The following is a 20,700-nucleotide window of genomic DNA, read 5'->3' as shown; positions in this document are numbered from 1 at the left end:
TATCTGTATCGCAAAATGTATGAAGTCCTTGATTATTATGTGCAATAGTGCCCTCAAGGAATATGAGGCGTTCTGTTTCTTTCTGCTGATTATTTTTCAACCCATACTTGCAAAAAGCCAACAATTCCTGATGTTGTTCCCTTTCAGATAATTATTTGTGGAAGACAAGCTATTTGCAGCTACTTAAACCAGGACGTAGAGCTGAAGGTGGTGCAGCTTTGCAGTGGGCAGGATGGGCAAGTGTCGATCAAGGAACATCTTAGCTGCTTGCCGTTGAATCAGAAGATACCATCTTTCGTTCTTGAGAACACAGAGTTCACTGAGTTGTGCATCAGGCTGGAAGGGAATGACACAGGCTGGTCACCAGATGTGTGTCTGGAATCTCTTCAATCTGATGGCAGCGCAGTCATTCAGGTATTCAAATCATTTGTCATGACCATAGGAACAGCAGAAGGCCAATCAAGCTTGTTCCGCCATTTCACTTGGATCACGGCTAATTTGTACATTAACCCCACCTACCTTCCTCGGCTCCATAATCCTTAATACCCTTGCCTAACAAAATTCTAGCAGTCTCGGTTTTTATGTGGAGATGCCGGCGTTGGACTGGGGTGGACACAGTGAGAAGTCTTACAACAAACACCAGGTTAAAGTCCAACAGGTTTTTTTCGAATCACTATCTTTCGGAGCACAGCTCGTTCATCGGATGAGTCACATCTTGAGAAGGTGAAATTTTTAGTTGGAACACACCAGCTTCAATAGCTTTTTTGGGGGAGAAATTTCCACCAGATCTTGTGTGCAGAAATGATTCCTGACGTCACATGTCCTGGCTCCGATTTGTTCCAGACTCCCAGGTCAGAGGAGATAGTTTCTCTCTCAACCCCATTAGTCACCTTCAACATCTTAATTGTTGCGCAACAATGTTTCCCCTTTCTGGGGAAGCGCATAACTAGAGGCTATCACTGTGAGATAGTCACCAAGAACTCCATGACCAGTATAGTGCCTCAAAAATATCAACCATGGAACCAAATCTGCCCCATATTTCAGAACTTGTCTGTTTTGGAGGATAAACAGAACCTTAAGTGAATTAATTTTTTTTTAATAAAGTATTTTTATTCAAATTTTTAGCATTTTAACATTTTACTAAACAAAAACATTACACCCCCAAATACAATAAGCCCTGCGCCAACCTCCCCCCAACAGTTAATGGTAACAAGCTCTCCAAAATGCAAATTGAACAAGCTCCAGCTCTTGTGGAGCTTTGCCACTTTGGGCAAATTTCACCTTCTCAAGATGTAAGAGCTCCATTAGGTGCCCCAGCCATGACGAGGCACTGACTGGAGAAGCTGACCTCCGCCCCAACAGAACCCGCCTGCGAGCGATCAACGAGTCGAAGGCTAAAACATCTGCCCCCGCTCCCGACTGCAACTCCGACAGGTCTGACATTCGTATATGACTCCCTGGGGACCCGGCTCCAAATCCACTTGCAGGACTGCCGACATGGTGCTGAAAGACGACCCCCCAAAATGCCTCCAACTTCGGGCAGGACCAGAACATGAGCGCATCGTTCACAAGTATCCTCTACCCCATCAAACAGCTGGCTCATCCTTGACTTCGTCAAATGTGCCCTGTGCACCACCTTCAACTGTATCAACTCCAGCCTCTCACACGAGGTTGAGGCATTCACCCTCTGCAGCACCTCACACCACAGTCCCTCCTCCAGCACCATCCCCAACTCCTCCTCCCACTTGGCCTTAACCTCTTCATAGACACCTTATCCTCCTACAAAATCCTCCCATAAATTTACGAGACGACCCCACCTTCCCACCCATTACCGACAGCACCTCCTCCACAACGAGAAGGCAGGCGCTATCAGAAAGGTCGGAAAAACCTTCCTAGCAAAGTCCCGCGCCTGCATATATCGAAAACCCTCCTCACGCAGAAACCAAATTTCCCCCTCAACTCCTCCAAGCTTGTGAACCAGTTATCCAAAAACATCTTCATCTCCTTCATCCCTCTCTCTTCCCATCCCGGGAACCTCGCATCCATCCTCCCCAGCACAAATCCATGTTTCCCCCGGATCGACATCAGCCTCGACGCCGCTCCCAACCTAAAGTGCTGCTGAAATTGCCTCCAAATTTTCATCGTGACAACCACCACAGGACTCCCTGGGGTAAAAGGAAGAAGTGCCTTCGCCACCGCCCGCAACCTCGAACAAGAGCCCGCCTCCATCCTCACCCATAAAGCCTCCGTCTTCCTACTCCAGCCCTGCACCTTCTCCGTGTTCGCTGCCCAGTAATAATACAACAAGCTTGCAAGGCCCAAACCCCCCCCCCCCCCCAACTGCCTGCCCCTCTAAAGTGCCTTATCTTGGCCACCTTCCCTGCCCAAACAAACGACAAAACCTACCTGTTCACCCCCTTAAAAAACAACTTTGGTAAAAAGACCGCAGGCCCTGAAATATGAATAAAAACCCTGGCAAATGTGCCTGGACCCGACCTGCCAGCGACATTGGAATACTGTCTCATCTCAGTAAATTTGCTTTCACTCTCCCAACCAGACTCGTAAAATTCAGCTTACGAAGCCTCGCCCAATACCCCCAAATACTTGAAATGGGTTGCTGCCACCCGAAACGGCAAACGTCCTCCTCTTCTCCCCCCCCCCGCCCCCCACCCCCGCCTCCTTCCAATCCCCAACCCTGGAGAAGACACCACAAAATACTCGCTTTTCCCCAAATTCAACTTGTATCCTGAAAACACCCCAAATCTCTTAAACAAACCCATTATGTCCTCCACCGAAGAACTCTGGTCTGAGAAACATAACAGCAGGTCATCAGCATACAGAGACACCCTGTGTTCCACATCCCCTCCTCACTATCCCCTTCCATAAATCCAAGCACCTCTGCACAATGGCCAACGTTCCTATCGCTAACGCAAACCGTCGGGGGGACATGGGGCATCCCGGCCTCATTCCCCGATGCAATGGAAAGTACCCTGAATTCATATCATGCATTCGCACACATGCCATCGGATCCTTCTACAACAATTTCACCCTTGCCACAAATCAGGCCCAATCCCAAACTTCTCCAACACTGCAAACACATAACTCCACTCCACTCGGTCAAACGCTTTCTCCGTATCCAACGCCACCACTACCCCCAACTTCTTTCCTTCTGCTGGAGAAAGCACCACATTCAGCAGTCACTGCACATTCAGCGACTTCTGTCTACGGACTGTGCAAGAAGAACAACACAGTTAAACAATCTAGCCATGTCTACAAATTAGTGGATGAAACTCAAGATCACTCAAAAGTCAGTGAAACCAAGTTACTGCAAGAGTTAAAGCTAGATCTTTTAAATACAAGGAGAACAACAATGTTTTTGGGCATATTCAAAACTTGAAGGTCATGAAATTAAAATGGAATTGGATACAGGTGCATCAGTAACGCTAATACCTGAGACAATTTATGATCAAAAGCTGAAACATCTGCCTCTAAAACCGTCCTAAGAACGTACACAAAAGAGGTTGTACCATTAAATGTATGCATTATGGTGAAAGTAGAAGCAAATGGACAGACAGCAAAGTTGCCCCATCGACTTTGGCGGGACTGGAAGTTCCCTCCGGTTTGCGGGGGGGGCGGCAATAAATTTCCACCTTTGGTGGGTAGGTGTGTGTGTGTGTGTTGCTGCATTTCTTACAGATGGTGAGTGTCATTAATAGCTGTAGGATACTGATTTCATTTGATTTTGATTTTCAAGCGCTACAAATGGACAGCTTGGCGGTATGCCGCCTGCTCTGGTTAGAGCGAACAGTGAAACGTGCATGCATACTTAATCACACACAGCTCTTCTTATTTGCGTAGTTAAATGAGAGCTGACAGCTCCTATCTACTCTACCTGGAACCAATATGAATCCAAACTACGCAACGCTTTTACCAACCTCCTCCTCCACCATGCTTGACCCAGTAAGGAAGTGCCAAATAGATGCAATTATAATCCAGGGACTGGTTAGCACACTGGGCTAATTCACTGGCTTTTAAAGCAGACCAAGGCAGGCCAGCAGCATGGTTCGATTCCTGTACCAGCCTCCCCGAACAGGCGCCGGAATGTGGCGACTAGGGGCTTTTCACAGTAACTTCATTGAAGCCTACTTGTGACAATAAGCGATCTTCTTCTTCATTACAGTGCAAAATCATAGATTATCATAGAATTTACAGTGCAGAAGGAGGCCATTCGGCCCATCGAGTCTGTACCGGCTCCTGGAAAGAGCACCCTACCCAAGGTCAACACCGCCACCCTATCCCCATGTCCCAGAAACCCCACCCAACACTAAGGGCAATTTTGGACACTAAAGGCAATTCATCATGGCCAATCCACCTAACCTGCACATCTTTGGACTGTGGGAGGAAACCGGAGCACCCGGAGGAAACCCACGCACACACGGGGAGGATGGGCAGACTCCGCACAGACAGCTACCCAAGCCGGAATCGAGCCTGGGACCCTGGAGCTGTGAAGCAATTATGCTATCCACAAGGCTACCGTGCTGCCCAAAGTTGGACTGAAATGAAATGAAAATGAGAGCTACTTTGCACCAGCACTGGTGACGCAATGCAATTGGCCATAAGACACCAATTAAGATAATTGCACAAGGTTTGGAGTTTGGCTACATTCACTCCTGCCGCAAAACTTGTAAAATCAGTCCTTAAAATAAGGAGAATGGACCAAGCATAAAATTATGAAGTGGAAAATCATTTAATATTAATATAGCTTTTACTTCCTCATAGCCCCCTTCAAATAACTAACTCCTTCTTGTTGATCTTCGCAGGTGCCCAATTCAAATGGCTCCATGTTGCATGTGTGGTGCACTTGTTTGAGCTTGGATGCCAAATCCCCTGTACAGCAGAGAGTGGTGAGTGTTTTATCCCCCTTCAGCCCTTCCAAAACCCAATTTGTTTCTGCCAAGCGAACAGCAGTTTTGATATCTTTATTCACTCCCCTGATTACAATGGTGCCAGAACTAGAAAGTTCAGGTGTGTAGACTTTGGGGAGAACATTGGTATTCCAAAAAATAATTTTTATTCTTTCATAGAAAACTGGCTAGGCCAGGATTTATTGTCCATCCCTAATTGCCCTTGTGAAGGTTGTACTTAGCTGCTGCCTTGAACCATTGGGAGTTCATGTGGTGCGGGTGCACCCACAGTGCTGTAGGAAGGGCGCTCCAGGATTTTGACTTAGTGACAGTGAAGGAATGGCAATTCCAAATCAGGGTGGTGTGTGCCTTGGAGAGGAACTTGCAGATGATGGTGTTCCTATGCATCTGCTGTCCTCGTCCTTTTAGGTGGTAGAGGTTAGGGATTTGGAAGATGCTGTCAAAGTAGCCTTGGTGAGATGCTGCAGTGCATCGTGTTAATGGTACATGCTGCTGTCGTCAGTGGTGGAGGGCGTGAATATTGAAGGTGGTGGATAGGGTGCCAATCAAGCAGGCTTGTTTGTCCTGGATAGTTTTGAGTTTCTTAATTGTTGTTGAATTTGCACTCATCCAGACAAGTGAAGAGTACTCCATCACACTTATGACTTGAAGGAGGTGGACAAACTTTGGGGAGGCAACAAGTGAATTACTCTGTGCAGAATTCCTAGCCTCTGATCTGCTCTTGTAGTCACGGTATTTATATGGCTGGTCCAGTTGAGTTTCTGATCCATGGTAACTCCCAGGATGTTGATTGTGGAGCTTCAGCAGTGGTATTGAATGCCATGGGGAATCTTGGTCATTGGCTGGCACTTGTGTGGCCCAAATGTTACTGGAGGTTTGAGGGTCTTTGTACACAAATCACAGGAAGTTAACATGCATGTAGGAAACAAGTAGAAAGTTATTGCAAGGGCGGGGGCAGGGTGGGGGTGGGGGGGCGGTTTGAGCATAAGAATAAGGGAGTCTTGCTGCAATTGCAAAGGGCTTTGATAAAACTACAGGTACAAAGAAAATAGAAGTAGGAGGAGGCCATTCGCCTCTTCGAGCCTGTTTTACCATACATTATGATCATGGCTGATCATCAAGTTCAATACTCTGATTCCACCATCCCCCATATCCCTTGATTCCCTGAGGCCCAAGAGCTATATCTAATTCCTTTATGAAATTACACAACATTTTGGCCTCAACTACTTCCTGTGATAGTGAATTCTACAGATACACCACTCTCTGGGTGAAGAAATCTCTCCTCACCTCGCCTCCGAAAAGGTTTACCCCCTTTATCCTCAAACTATGACTCCTAGTTCTGTATTCTCCCACCTTTGACTCGGTTAGGATTGTATCCATTGGAGTTCAGAAGGATGAGGTGGGATCTCACAGAAACCTATAAAATTCTGCCATAACTAGACAGGGTAGATGCAGGAAGGATGTTCCCGATGGTGGATGTGTCCAGAACTGAGGGGTCACAGTCTGAGGCATTTAGGGTAGAGATGAGGAGAAATTTCTTCACCCAAAGAGTGGTCGGCCTGTGGAATTCATTGCGACAGAAAGTAGTTGAGGCCAAAACATGTTTTCAAGAAGCATTTAGATATGGCACTTAGGGCAAAGGGAATCAAAGAATATGGGGGGAAAGCAGAATCAGGCTATTGAGTTAGATGATCAGCCATGATCATAATGAATGTCGGATCAGGCTCGAAGAGCTTTTTGGTTCACTCCTGTTCCTATCTTTTATGTTCTTACATTCTAATAGCAATTCCAATATGATCCCTCATTATCTGTCGTCTTCAACACACTTCTTAAAACCGGCCCCTTTGGCCAAACTTTTGTGCCCAGCCATTGTCCTTCCTTATGTGGCACAGTGTCAAGTGTGATAACTTTCCTGTGAAACACCTGGGGATGGTTCACCACGTTATATCATAGCTATCATAGAACATACAGTGCAGAAGGAGGCCATTCGGCCCATCGAGTCTGCACCGACCCACTTAAGCCCTCACTTCCACCCTATCCCCGTAACCCAATAACCCCTCCTAACCTTTTTGGTCACTAAGGGCAATTTATCATGGCCAATCCACCTAACCTGCACATCTTTGGACTGTGGGAGGAAACCGGAGCACCCGGAGGAAACCCACGCAGACATGGGGAGAACGTGCAGACTCTGCACAGACAGTGACCCAGCGGGGAATCGAACCTGGGACCCTGGCGCTGTGAAGCCACAGTATTATCCACTTGTGCTGCCCCGTTATAGGCGTTAATAGTAAATTAATTATGTTATTAAGATGCACAGCTAAATTATTTTGAGCAAAATATAAACATCCTGGGGTTGCCATTGATCAGAAATTGAGCTGGACTAGCCATATAAATACTATGGTTACAAGAGCAGGTCAGAGGCTTGGAATCCTGCTGTGAGTAACTCACCTCTTGACTCCCCAAAGCTTGTCCACGACCTGCAAGACACAAGTCAAAAGTGTGATGGAATACTCTCCACTTGCCTGGATGAGTGCAGCTCTAACAACACTCAAAAAGCTCAATACCACCCAGGACAAAGCAACCCACTTGATTACCACCCCTTGCTCTCTCCACCACCGACGAACAGTGGCAGCCGTGTGTACCATCTGCAAGATCCACTGCAGGAACCCAGCAAGGCTCCATCCAAAGCAGCGCCATCCAAACCCGCGACCACTACCATCTGGAAGGACAAGGGCAGCAGACACGTGGGAACCCCACCACCTGGAGGTTCCCCCCCAAGTCACTCACCATCCTGACTTCATTGTCGCTGGATCAAAATCCTTGAACTCCCTCCGTAACAGCACTGTGAGTGCACCTCCAACTCGGGGACTGTGGCGTTCAAGTAGGCATCTAACCACCACCTTCTGAAAGGCAACTAGGGATGGACAATAAATGCTGGCCTAGCCAACGATGCCCACTTCCTGTAAATTAATTTTTAAAATATATAAATTGGGGACGGCTGGGACATTGGGTGTGTGAGAGGAGACCTAAAAGGCTGAACAAAGTCAATTAACTCTCTCAGTGAAGAAGGTTTCTGAGGCTTGGCTTTGACTTGACCAACCAGCTTGAATTCTACTGAGAAAAGATACTATAGAAGTGCAACTTGTTGTTGCACCATTAATGACATTAGAATTGTGCCCTAAACGAATCAACATCTTCAGAAGTATATTTTGTACTCGGACACGAATGACAAGAGTAAAATTATTTTATTCCTCAAACCACATCGCCATTCTTCCCTGCCCTCATGCTGCCTTTCTCTTTGCTGCTGTATTGATTTTCCTCAGAGCTAAGGCACGTTTCATTACTTGTGTTTCAATTGCAGCTGTTTTTCAGCCCCCTGTTTATCATGAGAAGCCATCTCCCGGATCCTATTATTCTCCACGTGGAGAGGCGAAGCTTGGGTTTGAAAGACCCTCAAGTCATTACTGGAAAAGGGCAGGAAGAGCCACTTCTGTATGTGGAGCCAGAAGTTGTGCACCATTTGACATTTCAAGCCAGGTAACTAAAATTCCTGCCAGTGGCCGATTCGTCGCCTTGTTCCAGACATTCTGACATATGATTACAGTGTAATTTGATGAAGCTTCTTTGTCTAATTCTCAGTCTGTAATACTTGCAATGGCACTTCGAAAGGATACAATTAGTGGTGACTTGTTATGTTTGCCTACATTGTACATTTTGTGCTCAGATGTAAATTAACGAATCAGTGGGGAAGGGTGGGGAAAATGCTGCTTCTGTCGTCATTCCTCTGTTTGGTCTGCAAATATACTGATGCAAAATGCTATGTGACTTGGCATGTTGAGCCGGGAGGCAGATAATTAAGAACTCAAATGGAAATAAAAGGCGCGATTTAGTAAAAAGAAATCAGAGCCCGCACTGGGTGGGTTTAGCGTGGTCGCTCCGGGCACTTGTAGCTATTTCTGCCCCCGACGGGGAACGCATGCCAAGGCGCGCTTAGCGAATTTCCTACACTGAGGAGCTCTGATGAGCGGAGCTCCTCTGTGCAGGAAGAGATCATTGGCGCCCCAAACTCTCGATCGTCGACGTGACCCCCGGACCCGTCCAACGCCCAACTCACCTGTAGGGGGGTCCTCGGGACCCTCCCACCCCACCTCACATGGGCAGGGTACTTCTGGGACCAATCCCCGGCGCAGGCAAAATGCCAGCCTGGCACCTTGGCGCTGCCAGGGTAGCACCCAGGTGGCCCTGCCAGGGTGCCCAGGTGGCACTGCCAAGGTGTCCAGGTGGCACTGCCAGTGTGCCAGACTGGCAGTGCCAAGGTACCCTGGCCGGAGGCTGACCAACCAGGGGCCTTTGTTCGCCTGGGAGTTCTCCCCCCCCCCCCCCCCCCCCCCCCCCCCACCAAGTGCCGTTCCGCCTGGTTCCCATTTGTGGGTCGGGGTGGAAACGCACGCATTATCCCGATTGCTGCCCTGCAACAATTTTACGCTGGAAGACATGTTAGTTGCGTCGTAACGTGACTCCCGTCCCTATCATGGAGGAAGTCCTGCTTTAGGGTGCTACTGGCCAATCAGCTGTATAGTGGCTCTGTAATCTGGAGCTCTGGAGTGGCAGCCAGTGCTGGTACTACAGGAAGTCCCACCAGGCCGAGGATCCCAGGCAAATATCAATCTCATCCAACCCTGCATAAGGAAATTGTGTTTAAAGAGCTGATCAATGAATTGTAATGATGGATTCCCCCTCCTTCCCAGGGAGGAAGATGAAGCATCCCAATGTGCAGTCCCCATCTCAACGGTCCTTATTCAGCAAATCGTCCGTGGACCACAAAGTGATTGTACTGTTAGCAAGTTACTTGCAGAGTTCTACAATGCGGACACTGATCCACAGCTCCCGTGGCCCTACATAACAAAGGAAACTGACAGGTAATGCAGTTAAACCCTGTACCTTCTGCTTACTGTGCCTCCAGCACTGGGAATAAGTTACATATGTGATGCAAATTGATGCAATTAGGGTGTCTGTTACTTTGGTATATTTAAGCTGAAATATCCTTTAATCAGAAGGCACATAACTATTGCCAGATATAAACAATTGTGTCTAATAATGTTTTGCATAGCTCTTTGGTGTCTTCTCTTATCAAATTCTTTACATTTTCAGTGGATTAAGAAAAAAATCTTTAGGGAGGGAGCAGTCTGAATTTAAACTGTATGAGCATGTTTCTGAAAGGGCTTACCGTATCACTTGTATTCGTGAAAATATTTATTTTAGAGATAAAACATATACTCTTACAATGCTTTGTTTATAAAATGACCATTTTCTTTACAAGCCTGCCACGGTTGTATGAGAGTCATTTGATCCCCAAGCTGGCTTTTTAAAGTTCTGAGTCAAAAACATTATATCAACTGGTAATCCGCATTTAGGATGATAAATGTCATTTTAGCTAGGCCTGGGAAGATTGTATAGTAACACAAAAGAATTTGTGGATAATCTTTATGTAATCATTTTCTGGCAGTCTTTTAAAAGCCAGAACAATTTTTAAGGATCTGCCACTTTTGACATGAAGAATTATGACAGCTTAAATACTTGTTTCAAACGCATAACTGCCAGCAAGGATAATGAAGGACTAATCTGTTTCTTTTGATGTGAATTTGAACCGAGCAGCAAGAACAGCAGCGAGCTGCTTGCTCAGTGGGACAGTCCAATGCAAGTTAAGCTGTCTGCCTGGAAACCCTGTCTCAATACACTTCTTGTTGAACTGCTACCTTGGGCCTTGTTTGTCAACCAATCCAAATGGGACCTCTGGCTCTTTGAAGGCGAGAAGATAGTCGTGCAGGTCCCTGCTGGGAAAATAATTGTCCCACCGAACTTTCAGGTAAACGTATTTTAAAAAAAAAAAAATTTAGAGTACCCAGTTATTTTTTTCCAATTAAGGGGCAATTTAGCATGGCCAATCCACTTACCCTGCACATCTTTGGGTTGTGGGAGTGAAACCCACGCAAACACGGGGATAAACGTATTAACAAATTTTCTTTGTGTTTTCAAAAAGAAAAGTTTTTATGCTTTTGAAAAGTGCTGCGTTTTACTTTTGGGGAAAGGTTTGTGGTGTGCATTTGTGTTTACTAAGAGCTGAATTAACAATTTGGCCGAATACCCGTATCAGCCTGCACACTGAGAAGAACTGCATCCAAGCAGTTAGCGGATATAAATCATTTGGGTCCCAGGCAGGGGCTTATTTTATTTTTTTCACAGGCACATGGGCGGTGCTGGCAATTAAGGTCAGCATTTCTAACTCGTCCCTAATTTCCCTTGGCTCACCACCACCTTGAATCTAACTGAGTGGCTTGCACAGCCATATCAGAGGGCAATTCAGATTCAGCCACATTGCTGACTGGTTACTGGGTAAAGAGGGCAGATTTCCTGCCTTAAAGGACATTAGTGAACCAGATGGATTTTTCTGACAACCTGATAGATGCCTGATCACCATTACTGAGACTAACCTTTTATTCAAGATTAATTTGATACACATTCCCCAACTGCCAAAGTGGGATTTGAATTCATGTCTCTGGGCTTTTAGTCTCAGCTTCACTAATTTATTTATTTTATCTATTTTAAAGGGAATTGAAAGCTAGGTGGTACATTGGTGCTCTGACGCTGTGCTGCACCCTGGAAAGATCCTGCCTTATGTCCCCATGACATCCTTACCCCATCCTTGGGTATACTGTCCACCAGGCTCCTGTTAGAGGCAAAGAAAGCTAGAGAATGAGTCACTGGGGTTAAACATGCACCTTACCAGTTATGTTTAAAGACTTTTTGTTTACCCATTATGGAGTCTTACAGCACAAAAGGCCGCCATTTGCACCATCATGGACGAGCCTTTGCATTAGCCTCACTGCCCTGTTGTTTCCCTTGTCGACCTGAAAATTTCTTCCCTTAAAATAATGATCTAGTTCCCTTTTCAAAGTTATTTTCCACCAGAGGAAAACGAGGAGCCCAATTAACCCCTCGAGTTTGTTCCGCCACGCAGTGAGATAATGGCTTATCTCTTTCGCGGTGGCTGTAGGAAGAAGGTTTACTCATGAGGCTGCATCTCCCTTAGTACCTTTGGTCAACAAAAATCTACCAATCGTATATTTAACATTAACAATTGACCTCGCATCACCTATAGCGTGTGGAACAATAAATATCGACTATCCTTGGCATTTTCTAACGTGGCTTCCGTAAAGCTTGCCTTTCGTTTCTAGGTTGTATCCCCTCATCGTAAACTCCACAATCATACAAATTAGGAGCAGATGTAGGCCATTTGGCCCCTCGAGCCTACTCCGCCATTCTTCTTTCTTAATCTTTTTATTAGTGTCACAAGTAAGCTTACATTAGCACTGCAATGAAGTTACTGTGAAAATGCCCTAGTTGCCACATTCCGGCGCCTGTTTGGGTACACGGAGAATTTAGAATGTCCAAATCACCTAACAAGCACGTCTTTCGGGACTTGTGGGAGGAAACCGGAGCACCTGGAGGAAACCCACGCAGGCACAAGGAGAGCGTGCAGACTCCGCACAGACAGTGGCCCAAGCCAGGAATCGAACCTGGGACCCTGGCGCTGTGAAGCAACAGTACTAATCACTGTGCTACCATGCCGACCATTCAATAAGATCAAGATTGTAACCTCAGCCCCACATTCCTGCCGACCCAGATACCCTTTCACCCCCCCCGCCCCTTGTTAATTAAGAATCTATCCAACTCAGCCTTAAAAATATTCAAGGATTCTGCTTCCACTGCCTTTTGAGGAAAAGAGTTCCAGAGACTCCCGACCCTCTGAGACAAAAACATTTCTCCTCATCTCTGTCTTAACTGGGCGACCCCTTAATTTAAACAGTGACCCCAAATTCTTGATTCTCCGACAAGAAGAAAGAAGCTCTCCACATCCACTCTGTCAATACAATACTCCTCAGTATCTTTAAAGTTTTGATCAAGTCGCCTCTTAATAAACTCGAGAGGATACAACCCTAGCGAATGCAAATAGCTCTGCCTTAAAAATATTCATGGGTTCTGTTTCCACTTCGAGGAAGAGACTCACAGAGATGCACGACCCTCTGAGAGAGAAAAATTCCTCTCACTCCGTTTTCAAATGACTAACTGTAGCGGATGCGAACCTAGCCTCACCGATCTTTCCTCATAAGACAATCAGCCCAATCAGTGGGATCAATGGCCGGAATTCTCTGGCCGTTGTGATTCAGTTTTCCTGCTGGCAGCGCACTCCCACCCAAGGGTTTCCCGGCGGCATGGGGTGGCTTCAATGGGAAATTCTATTGACAAGAGGTGGGAAGACAGAATCCCGCCATCAGTAAATAGCGTGCTGCTGACAAATATGCGGCTGGGGGACCAGAGAAAAAAAAGAGAGGAAAAATAATTTTGCAATTTTAATGAGGTTCAAATGTTGGCTGATTAACCCAGAAAGGAAAACTACAAAATGCCACTCACAATCCTGTGAAGGTGCTACAAAATAAGCAGCACCATCATTTTTTTTTCAACCATTATTTTTAGGAGCCTTTTCAGATTGGTATCTATTGGGCCAGTACAAACACCGTACACAAATCAACAGCATTCCGGCTTGTTCACGATGTCACATCCCCCAAGTGGAAGGATTATCCCATCACCGATGTCATTACGCTGGATGAGGAAGGGATTGCTGATGCAGATGTGAAACTTGGAACCTTTCCCGATCATCAGAAGGTCTGTTTGCAATAACTGAACCTTTACTTGCACCTCGGGGAACATTTGGAAGCCAATCCATGTAATTTTCTGTTAGGACATTAGTGTGGTATCTAAAACAGCCAGCAGCAAGCACCCTTCCCCCATGGTCAAAGCAAGAACGTTTGTACGAGATGCGGCTCTGCCTCCTTGACACCTTGTATTTCCAAGAGGATCTAGCTGTGTGATCACCTGGAAAATACAGCTCTTTTAACTTTAGAAATTGTTAGATTTTGGTAAACTCATACTTCCTGAGTAAATTCATAGGAATCCAGGACCAGGGGCGAGATTCTCCGACCACCCGCCGGGTCGGAGAATCGCCGGGGGTTGGCGTGAATCCCGCCCCCGCCGGTTGCCGAATTCTCCGGCACCGGATATTCGGCGGGGGCGGGAATCGCACCGCGCCGGTTGGCGGGCACCCCCCGCGCGATTCTCTGGCCCGGATGGGCCAAAGTCCCGCTGCTAAAATGCCTGTCCCGCCGGCGTAGATTAAACCACCTACCTTACCGGCGGGACAAGGCGGTGCGGGCGGGCTCCGGGGTCCTGGGGGGGGCGCGGGGCGATCTGGCCCTGGGGGGTGCCCCCACAGTGGCCTGGCCCGCGATCGGGGCCTACCGATCCGCGGGCGGGCCTGTGCCGTGGGGGCACTCTTTTCCTTCCGCCTTCGCCACAGTCTCCACCATGGCGGAGGCGGAAGAGACTCCCTCCACTGCGCATGCGCGGGGATGCCGTAAGCGGCCGCTAACGCTCCCGCGAATGCGCCGCCCGGAGATGTCATTTCCGCGCCAGCTGGCGGGGCACCAAAAGGCCTTTTCCGCCAGCTGGAGGGGCGGAAATTCGTCCGGCGCGGGCCTAGCCCCTCAAGGTTGGGGCTCGGCCCCCAAAGATGCGGAGCATTCCGCACCTTTGGGGTGGCGCGATGCCGTTAATACCCATGCCCAACAAGAATCTCAGTTTTGAATTGTTCTGCTTTTTGGGGCAAGGTCTCCAGATTTCTATTACTCTTTGTGTGAAGAGGTGCTGCCTGACATTACTCCTGAGCAGCCCAGTTCTAACTTTAACGGCATGTGTCTTTCATAGAATGTACAGTGCAGAAGGAGGCCATTCAGCCCATCGAGTCTGCACCGGCTCTTGGAAAGAGCACCCTACCCAAGGTCAACACCGCCACCCTATCCCCATAACCCAGTAACCCCACCCAACACTAAGGGCAATTTTGGACACTAAGGGCAATTTATCATGGCCAATCCACCTAACCCGCACATCTTTGGACTGTGGGAGGAAACCGGAGCACCCGGAGGAAACCCACGCACACACGGGGAGGATGTGCAGACTCCGCACAGACAGTGATCCAAGCCAGAATCGAACCTGGGACCCTGGAGCTGTGAAGCAATTGTGCTATCCACAATGCTACCGTGCTGCCCCGTGCTACCGTGCTGCCCCAACCATACAAACAAAGCTGCCCCAAGCTTTGTTCTGGTTATCCCGACCAGAGGAAATAGTTTCTCTCTTTGTACCATTTTAATCACCTTAAACACCTCATTTAGATCATCCCTTAACCTTCGAAACCCAAGGAATACAGTCTTTGTAATTTATCCTCATCACACCTTCCCCCGCCGCCCCATATTGGCCTTCACAGCGAGAGGATTGGAGTATAGGAATAGGGATGTTTTACTGCAATTCTATGGGGCATTAGCGAGTCCACACCGAGAGTATTGTGTGCAGTTTTGGTGTCCTTATCTGAGGACGGATGTTCTTGCTATGGAGGGAATGCAGCGAAGGCTGATTCCTGAGATGGTGGGACTGTCATATGAGGAGAGACTAAATCGGTAAGGATTATATTCATTGGAAGAGTGAGGGAGGAATCTCATAGAAACAAAATTCCAACAGGATTAGATAGGGTAGGTTCGAAAAGAATGTTCCCAATGGTGGGGGAGTCCAGAACTAGGGGTCATAGTGTGAGGATAAGGGGTAAACCTTTTAGGACCTAGGGAAGGAGAAATTTCTTCACCCAGGGAGTGGTGAATCTGTGGAATACACTACCACAAAAAGTAGTTGAGGCCAAAACATTGTGTAATTTCAAGAAGGAATTAGACATAGCTCTTGGGGCTAAAGGGACCAAGGGATATGTGGCAGGGAGATGGGAACCGATGCAGGAAGTCGGAAGGAAGTAAAACGGGGCCAGAAACAAAAAGCCGTAAAGGGGAAAGTGTAAGGCAGAGAAGCCATAGTCAAAAATCAAAAAGGGCCATAGTACAGAGTACAATGACTGAGGAGAGTGTGAAGGGAGAGGTGGTCAATGCAGGATTGAGGGGGTGTACCTAAATATGCGCAGTATACGGAACAAGGTAAATGAGCTTGTTGTGCACATTGAAATTGGCCAGTGTGGCTGCAAGGGGATCAGGGCTGGTATCTAAATATCCAAGGACATGTGTTTTATCGAGAGGACAGGCAGATGGGTAAAGGGGGCGGGGTTGCATTGTTAGTAAGGAATGAGGTTAAATCGATAGCAAGGAGCGATATAGGATCAGAAGGCATAGAATCTCTGTGGGTAGAGTTGAGGAATCGCAAAGGTAAAAAGACCCTGATGGGAGTTATGTACAGGCCCCCTAGCAGTAGTCAGGATGTGGGGCAGAAAATGAATCAGGAGATTGAAAAGGCACGTAAAAAAGGCAATATTGCAATAATCATGGGGGACTTCAATATGCAGGTGGACTAGGAAAATCAGGTTGGTAGTGGATCCCAAGAAAAGGGATTTGTGGAATGTCGAAGAGATGGTTTTTTGGAGCAGCTTGTGACAGAGCCTACTAGGGAACAGGCAATTCTGGATTTGGTAATGTGTAATGAGGCAGACTTGATTTGGGAACTTAATGTGAAGGAACCCTTTGGGAGCAGTGACCACAATATGATCGAATTTACCCTGCAGTTTGAGAGGGAGAAGCTGCAATCAGATGTAACGGTTTTACAATTAAATAAGGGTAACTACAAAGACATGGGGGAGGAGCTGGCCAGAGTTGATTGGAGAAGAAGCCTAGCAGGGAAGACAGTGGATCAGCAATGGCAGGGGTTTTGGGGGGTTATTAGGGAGGCACAACAGAAATTCATCCCAAGAAGGAGGAGACATGTTAAGGTGAGGACAAGGCATCCATGGCTGACGAGGGATGTCAAAGACAGCATAAAAGCTAAAGAAAAAGCATACAAAGTGGCGAGGATTAATGGGAAGTCAGAGGATTGGGAAGTCTTTAAAAGCGAGCAGAGGACAACTAAAAAAGCAATAAGGGGGAGAAGATGAAGTATGAGTGCAAGCGAGCTAGTAATATAAAGGAAGATAGGAAGAGTTTTTTTCAATATATAAAAGATAAGAGAGAGGCAAAAATAGACATTGGACCACTGGAAAATGTGGCTGGAAAAGTAATAATAGGAAACACAGAAATGGTAGAAGAATTGAATAGTTATGTTGCACCAGTGGGATGCCAGAGCCCCAGGAGAACCAGGGGCCAGAGGTGAGTGCAGTGACCATTACTAAGGAGAAGGTTCTGGGGAAATTGAAAGGTCTGAAGGCGATCACCTGGACCGGATGGACTACACCTCAGGGTCCTAAAAAAGATAGCTGAGGAAATTGTGGAGGCATTGGTGATGAGCTTTCAGGAATCACTGGAGGCAGGAAGGGTCCCAGAGGACTGGAAGGTGGCTAATGTAACACTGTTGAAGAAGGGAGGGAGGCAGAAGACGGGAAATTATAGGCCGGTTAGCCTGACTTCGGTTATTGGTAAGATTTTAGAGCCTGTTATTAAAGTTGAGATCGCAAGGTACTTGGAAGTGTATGGTAAAATAGGAGTGAGTCAGCATGGCTTTGTCAAAGGGAGGTCGTGTCTGACAAATCTGCTAGAGTTCTTTGAGGAGGTAACAAGGAAGTTAGACAAAGGAGAACCAGTGTACGTGATTTATTTAGATTTCCAGAAGGCCTTTGACAAGGTGCCGCATAGGAGACTGTTAAATAAGTTAAAAGCCCATGATGTTAAGGGTAAGATCCTGGTATGGATAGAGGATTGGCTGACTGGCAGAAGGCAGAGAGTGGGGATAAAGGGATCTTTTTCAGGATGGCAGCCAGTGACTAGTGGTGTGCCTCAGGGGTCTGTGCTGGGACCACAACTTTTCACAATATATATTCATGATCTGGAAGAAGTTGCTGAAGGCACTGTTGCTAAGTTTGCAGATGATACAAAGATCAAAAGAGGGACAGGTAGCATTGAGGAAGCAAGGGGGCTGCAGAAGGATTTGGACGAGCTAGGAGTGTGAGCAATGAAGTGGCAAATGAAATACAATGAGGAAAAGTGTGAGGTTATGCACTTTGGGAGGAGGAATTTAGGCATAGACTATTTTCTAAATGGGGAAATGCTGAGGAAATCAGAAGCACAAAGGGACTTGGGAATCCTTGTTCACGATTCTCTTAAGGTTAACGTGCAGGTTCACTCGGCAGTTAAGAAGGCAAATGCAATGTTAGCGTTCCTGTCAAGAGGGCTAGAACACAAGACCAGGAATGTACTTTGAGGCTGTATAAGGCTCTGGTCAGACCCCATTTGGAGTGTTTTGAGCAGTTTTGGGCCCCGTATCTAAGGAAGGCTGTGCTGGCCTTGGAAACGGTCCAGAGGAGGTTCACAAGATTGATCCCTGGAATGAAGAACTTGTCGTATGAGGAACAGTTGAGTCCTCTGGGTCTGTACTCGTTGGAGTTTAGAAGGATGAGGGGGAATCTTATTGAAATTTACAGGATATTGCGAGGCGTGGATGGAGTGGATGTGGAGAGGATGTTTCCACTTGTAGGAGAAACTAGAACCAGAGGACACCATCTCAGACTAAAGGGACGATCCTTTAAAACAGAGATAAGGAGGAATTTCTTCAACCAGAGGGTGGCGAATCTGTGGAACTCTTTGCCGCAGAAGGCTGTGGAGGGCAAATCACTGAGTGTCTTTAAGACAGAGATAGATAGGTTCTTGATGATTAAGGGGATCAGGGGTTATGGGGAGAAGGCAAGAGAATGGGGATGAGAAAATATCAGCCATGATTGAATGGCGGAGCAGACTTGATGGGCCGAGTGGCCTAATTCTGCTCCTATCTATGTCTTATAGTCATATATGGGGGGAAGGCGGGATCAGGGTATTGAACTTGATGATCAGCCATGATTATAATGAATGGCGGAGCAGACTCGAAGGGCCGAATGGCCTCCTCCTCCATCTATTTTCTAGATACCTTTCTATGTATGTAGTAATCCAGGTGATGTTTAACCCAAACTCTGCAGCTGAAGAGCAACGTCGACCTCCTTGAGTTAAAACGGAACATTCCATAGAAAGGTTACAGCACAAGAGGGGCCATTCGGCCCATCTTGTCCATACCAACTCAAAGACACCCCGGTGCCCTTTCTAATCCCATGTTCCTGCTCACGGCCTCTAGCCTTGCAGCTCACAGCATTTAAGGTGCAGATCCAGGTACTTTTTAAAAGAGTTTTGGGTCTCTGCCTCCACCACCAGCACGGGCAGCGAATACCAGTCACCCACCACCCTCTGTGTGAAAACATTTCTCCTCATGTCCCCTCTAATCCTTCTGCCACTTAGCTTGAATCTATGACCCCTGGTTTTTGAACTGTCTGCCAAGGGAAGCAGGTTTCTCCTGTCTACTCTATCTCTACCCCTCACAATGTTCTACACCTCAATCTTTTCACCGCTTAGCCCTCTCTGTTCCAAGAGAAACAACTCCAATCCCTCCTCGTAGTTACAATTCTCCGGCCCTGGCAACATTCTAGTAAATCTTCTCTGCACTCTCTTCGAGTGAAATTACATCCTTCCTGTAATGTGGTGACCAGACTGCGCACAATACTCCAGATGTGGCCTCACCAGTGTCTGAAACAAGACACCTTTAGCGTTTTCAATTATTTTTTGTTCCTGGCCTTGGTGATTTCTGTACATGGTCTCCTGGATCTCCCTGTTCCTTCTTAGCACCTAATATTTAGTACATTCCTTCATTATTCTTTATTGGCTTCAAAGCGGACCAATAGCTTTTCTTTAACTGAAAAAAACAGGAAAATAGATAACATTTAGTTTGATCCACATTTAACAGACCAATTACATTGCTCCCTGAAGAATATTGCACCTCGATTGAACTCGGGTTATACTCTTTTGTCCCTTGCTTCACAGAGGATTTCTTTCCTTTCCTACTGAGAGGTACTTCTTTGTTTGCAGAAGCACAGCTACACTTTGACCAGTATACTACCTCCCCTTCACGTTCACCCTTCAAAGCTTTGCTTATTTTCCAGTGCAGACGATGGTACGTGTCCATATTTCCTTGCAATGCAATTGCTCCTATACTCCCCACAACCTTTGATGTAGAATAAAATATTACTTTGGGGTGAATCCCCTCAATAGGCTGTCATTCTACTATTAAGGCACTAATATACTCTGCATGCTATGTTTTAGTTTCATTCAATGTTCTCATCGCTCCATCATTCGCGGTCGTACCTTCAGTTTCTCTTTATTTATTCTATCTAAAGCCTTCATGATTTTATACACTTACATCAAAGCACGTCTTTGAGAAGGCTTCTCTGCTCTCAGGAGAGCAACCCCAGCTTTTCCAGCCTGTCCACATAAATGTAATCCCTCACCTCTGGAACCATTCCAGTAAATCTCTTTTGTAACCTCTGCAAAACCTCCTCATCATTCCTTAAGCATGGAGTCCAGAATTGGGTGTAATACTGCAGCTGGGGCCATGGTATTGTTTTGTAAAGCTTTAGAATAATTTTCTTGCTTTTGTACTTCTGTCCCCCTATTTATAAAGCCCATGATTCTGGCTGCTTTGTTTCATGCATTGTTAACTTGTCCCATCATGTTTAAAGGTTGGTGGAGAAATGTTGGTTCTTACATCACCTTTAAAAGTGTGCATTTAATACCATTTGTACCTCTGTAAACGTTACCCACAACACTGAATATTCTGATTTGCATCTCAACTCTCACCGTAGTATATCACTTGAATTGAGCCCTGCTAT

At 46.6% G+C, this 20,700-nt stretch overlaps 1 protein-coding gene across 4 annotated transcripts in view; it reads left to right on the top strand.

The window, feature by feature from the left end:
• LOC140385858 (intermembrane lipid transfer protein VPS13B-like) overlaps positions 1 to 20,700 on the top strand; it is a 1,311,478-nt gene that overhangs the window by 1,229,913 nt on the left and 60,865 nt on the right. For all 4 annotated transcript variants that reach the window (XM_072468452.1, XM_072468451.1, XM_072468450.1 and 1 more), the window contains exons 45-50: positions 148 to 414; positions 4,821 to 4,904; positions 8,287 to 8,462; positions 9,674 to 9,844; positions 10,581 to 10,791; positions 13,461 to 13,649. In XM_072468452.1, the coding sequence (XP_072324553.1) occupies positions 148 to 414; positions 4,821 to 4,904; positions 8,287 to 8,462; positions 9,674 to 9,844; positions 10,581 to 10,791; positions 13,461 to 13,649 (1,098 nt within the window). The remainder of the gene's footprint in view (positions 1 to 147; positions 415 to 4,820; positions 4,905 to 8,286; positions 8,463 to 9,673; positions 9,845 to 10,580; positions 10,792 to 13,460; positions 13,650 to 20,700) is intronic.

Source organism: Scyliorhinus torazame, chromosome 11, assembly GCF_047496885.1.
Source record: "Scyliorhinus torazame isolate Kashiwa2021f chromosome 11, sScyTor2.1, whole genome shotgun sequence".
Taxonomy (NCBI): domain Eukaryota; kingdom Metazoa; phylum Chordata; class Chondrichthyes; order Carcharhiniformes; family Scyliorhinidae; genus Scyliorhinus; species Scyliorhinus torazame.
The sequence above is the reverse complement of the archived record's forward strand: the minus strand, read 5'-3'. Positions and strand labels throughout refer to the sequence as shown.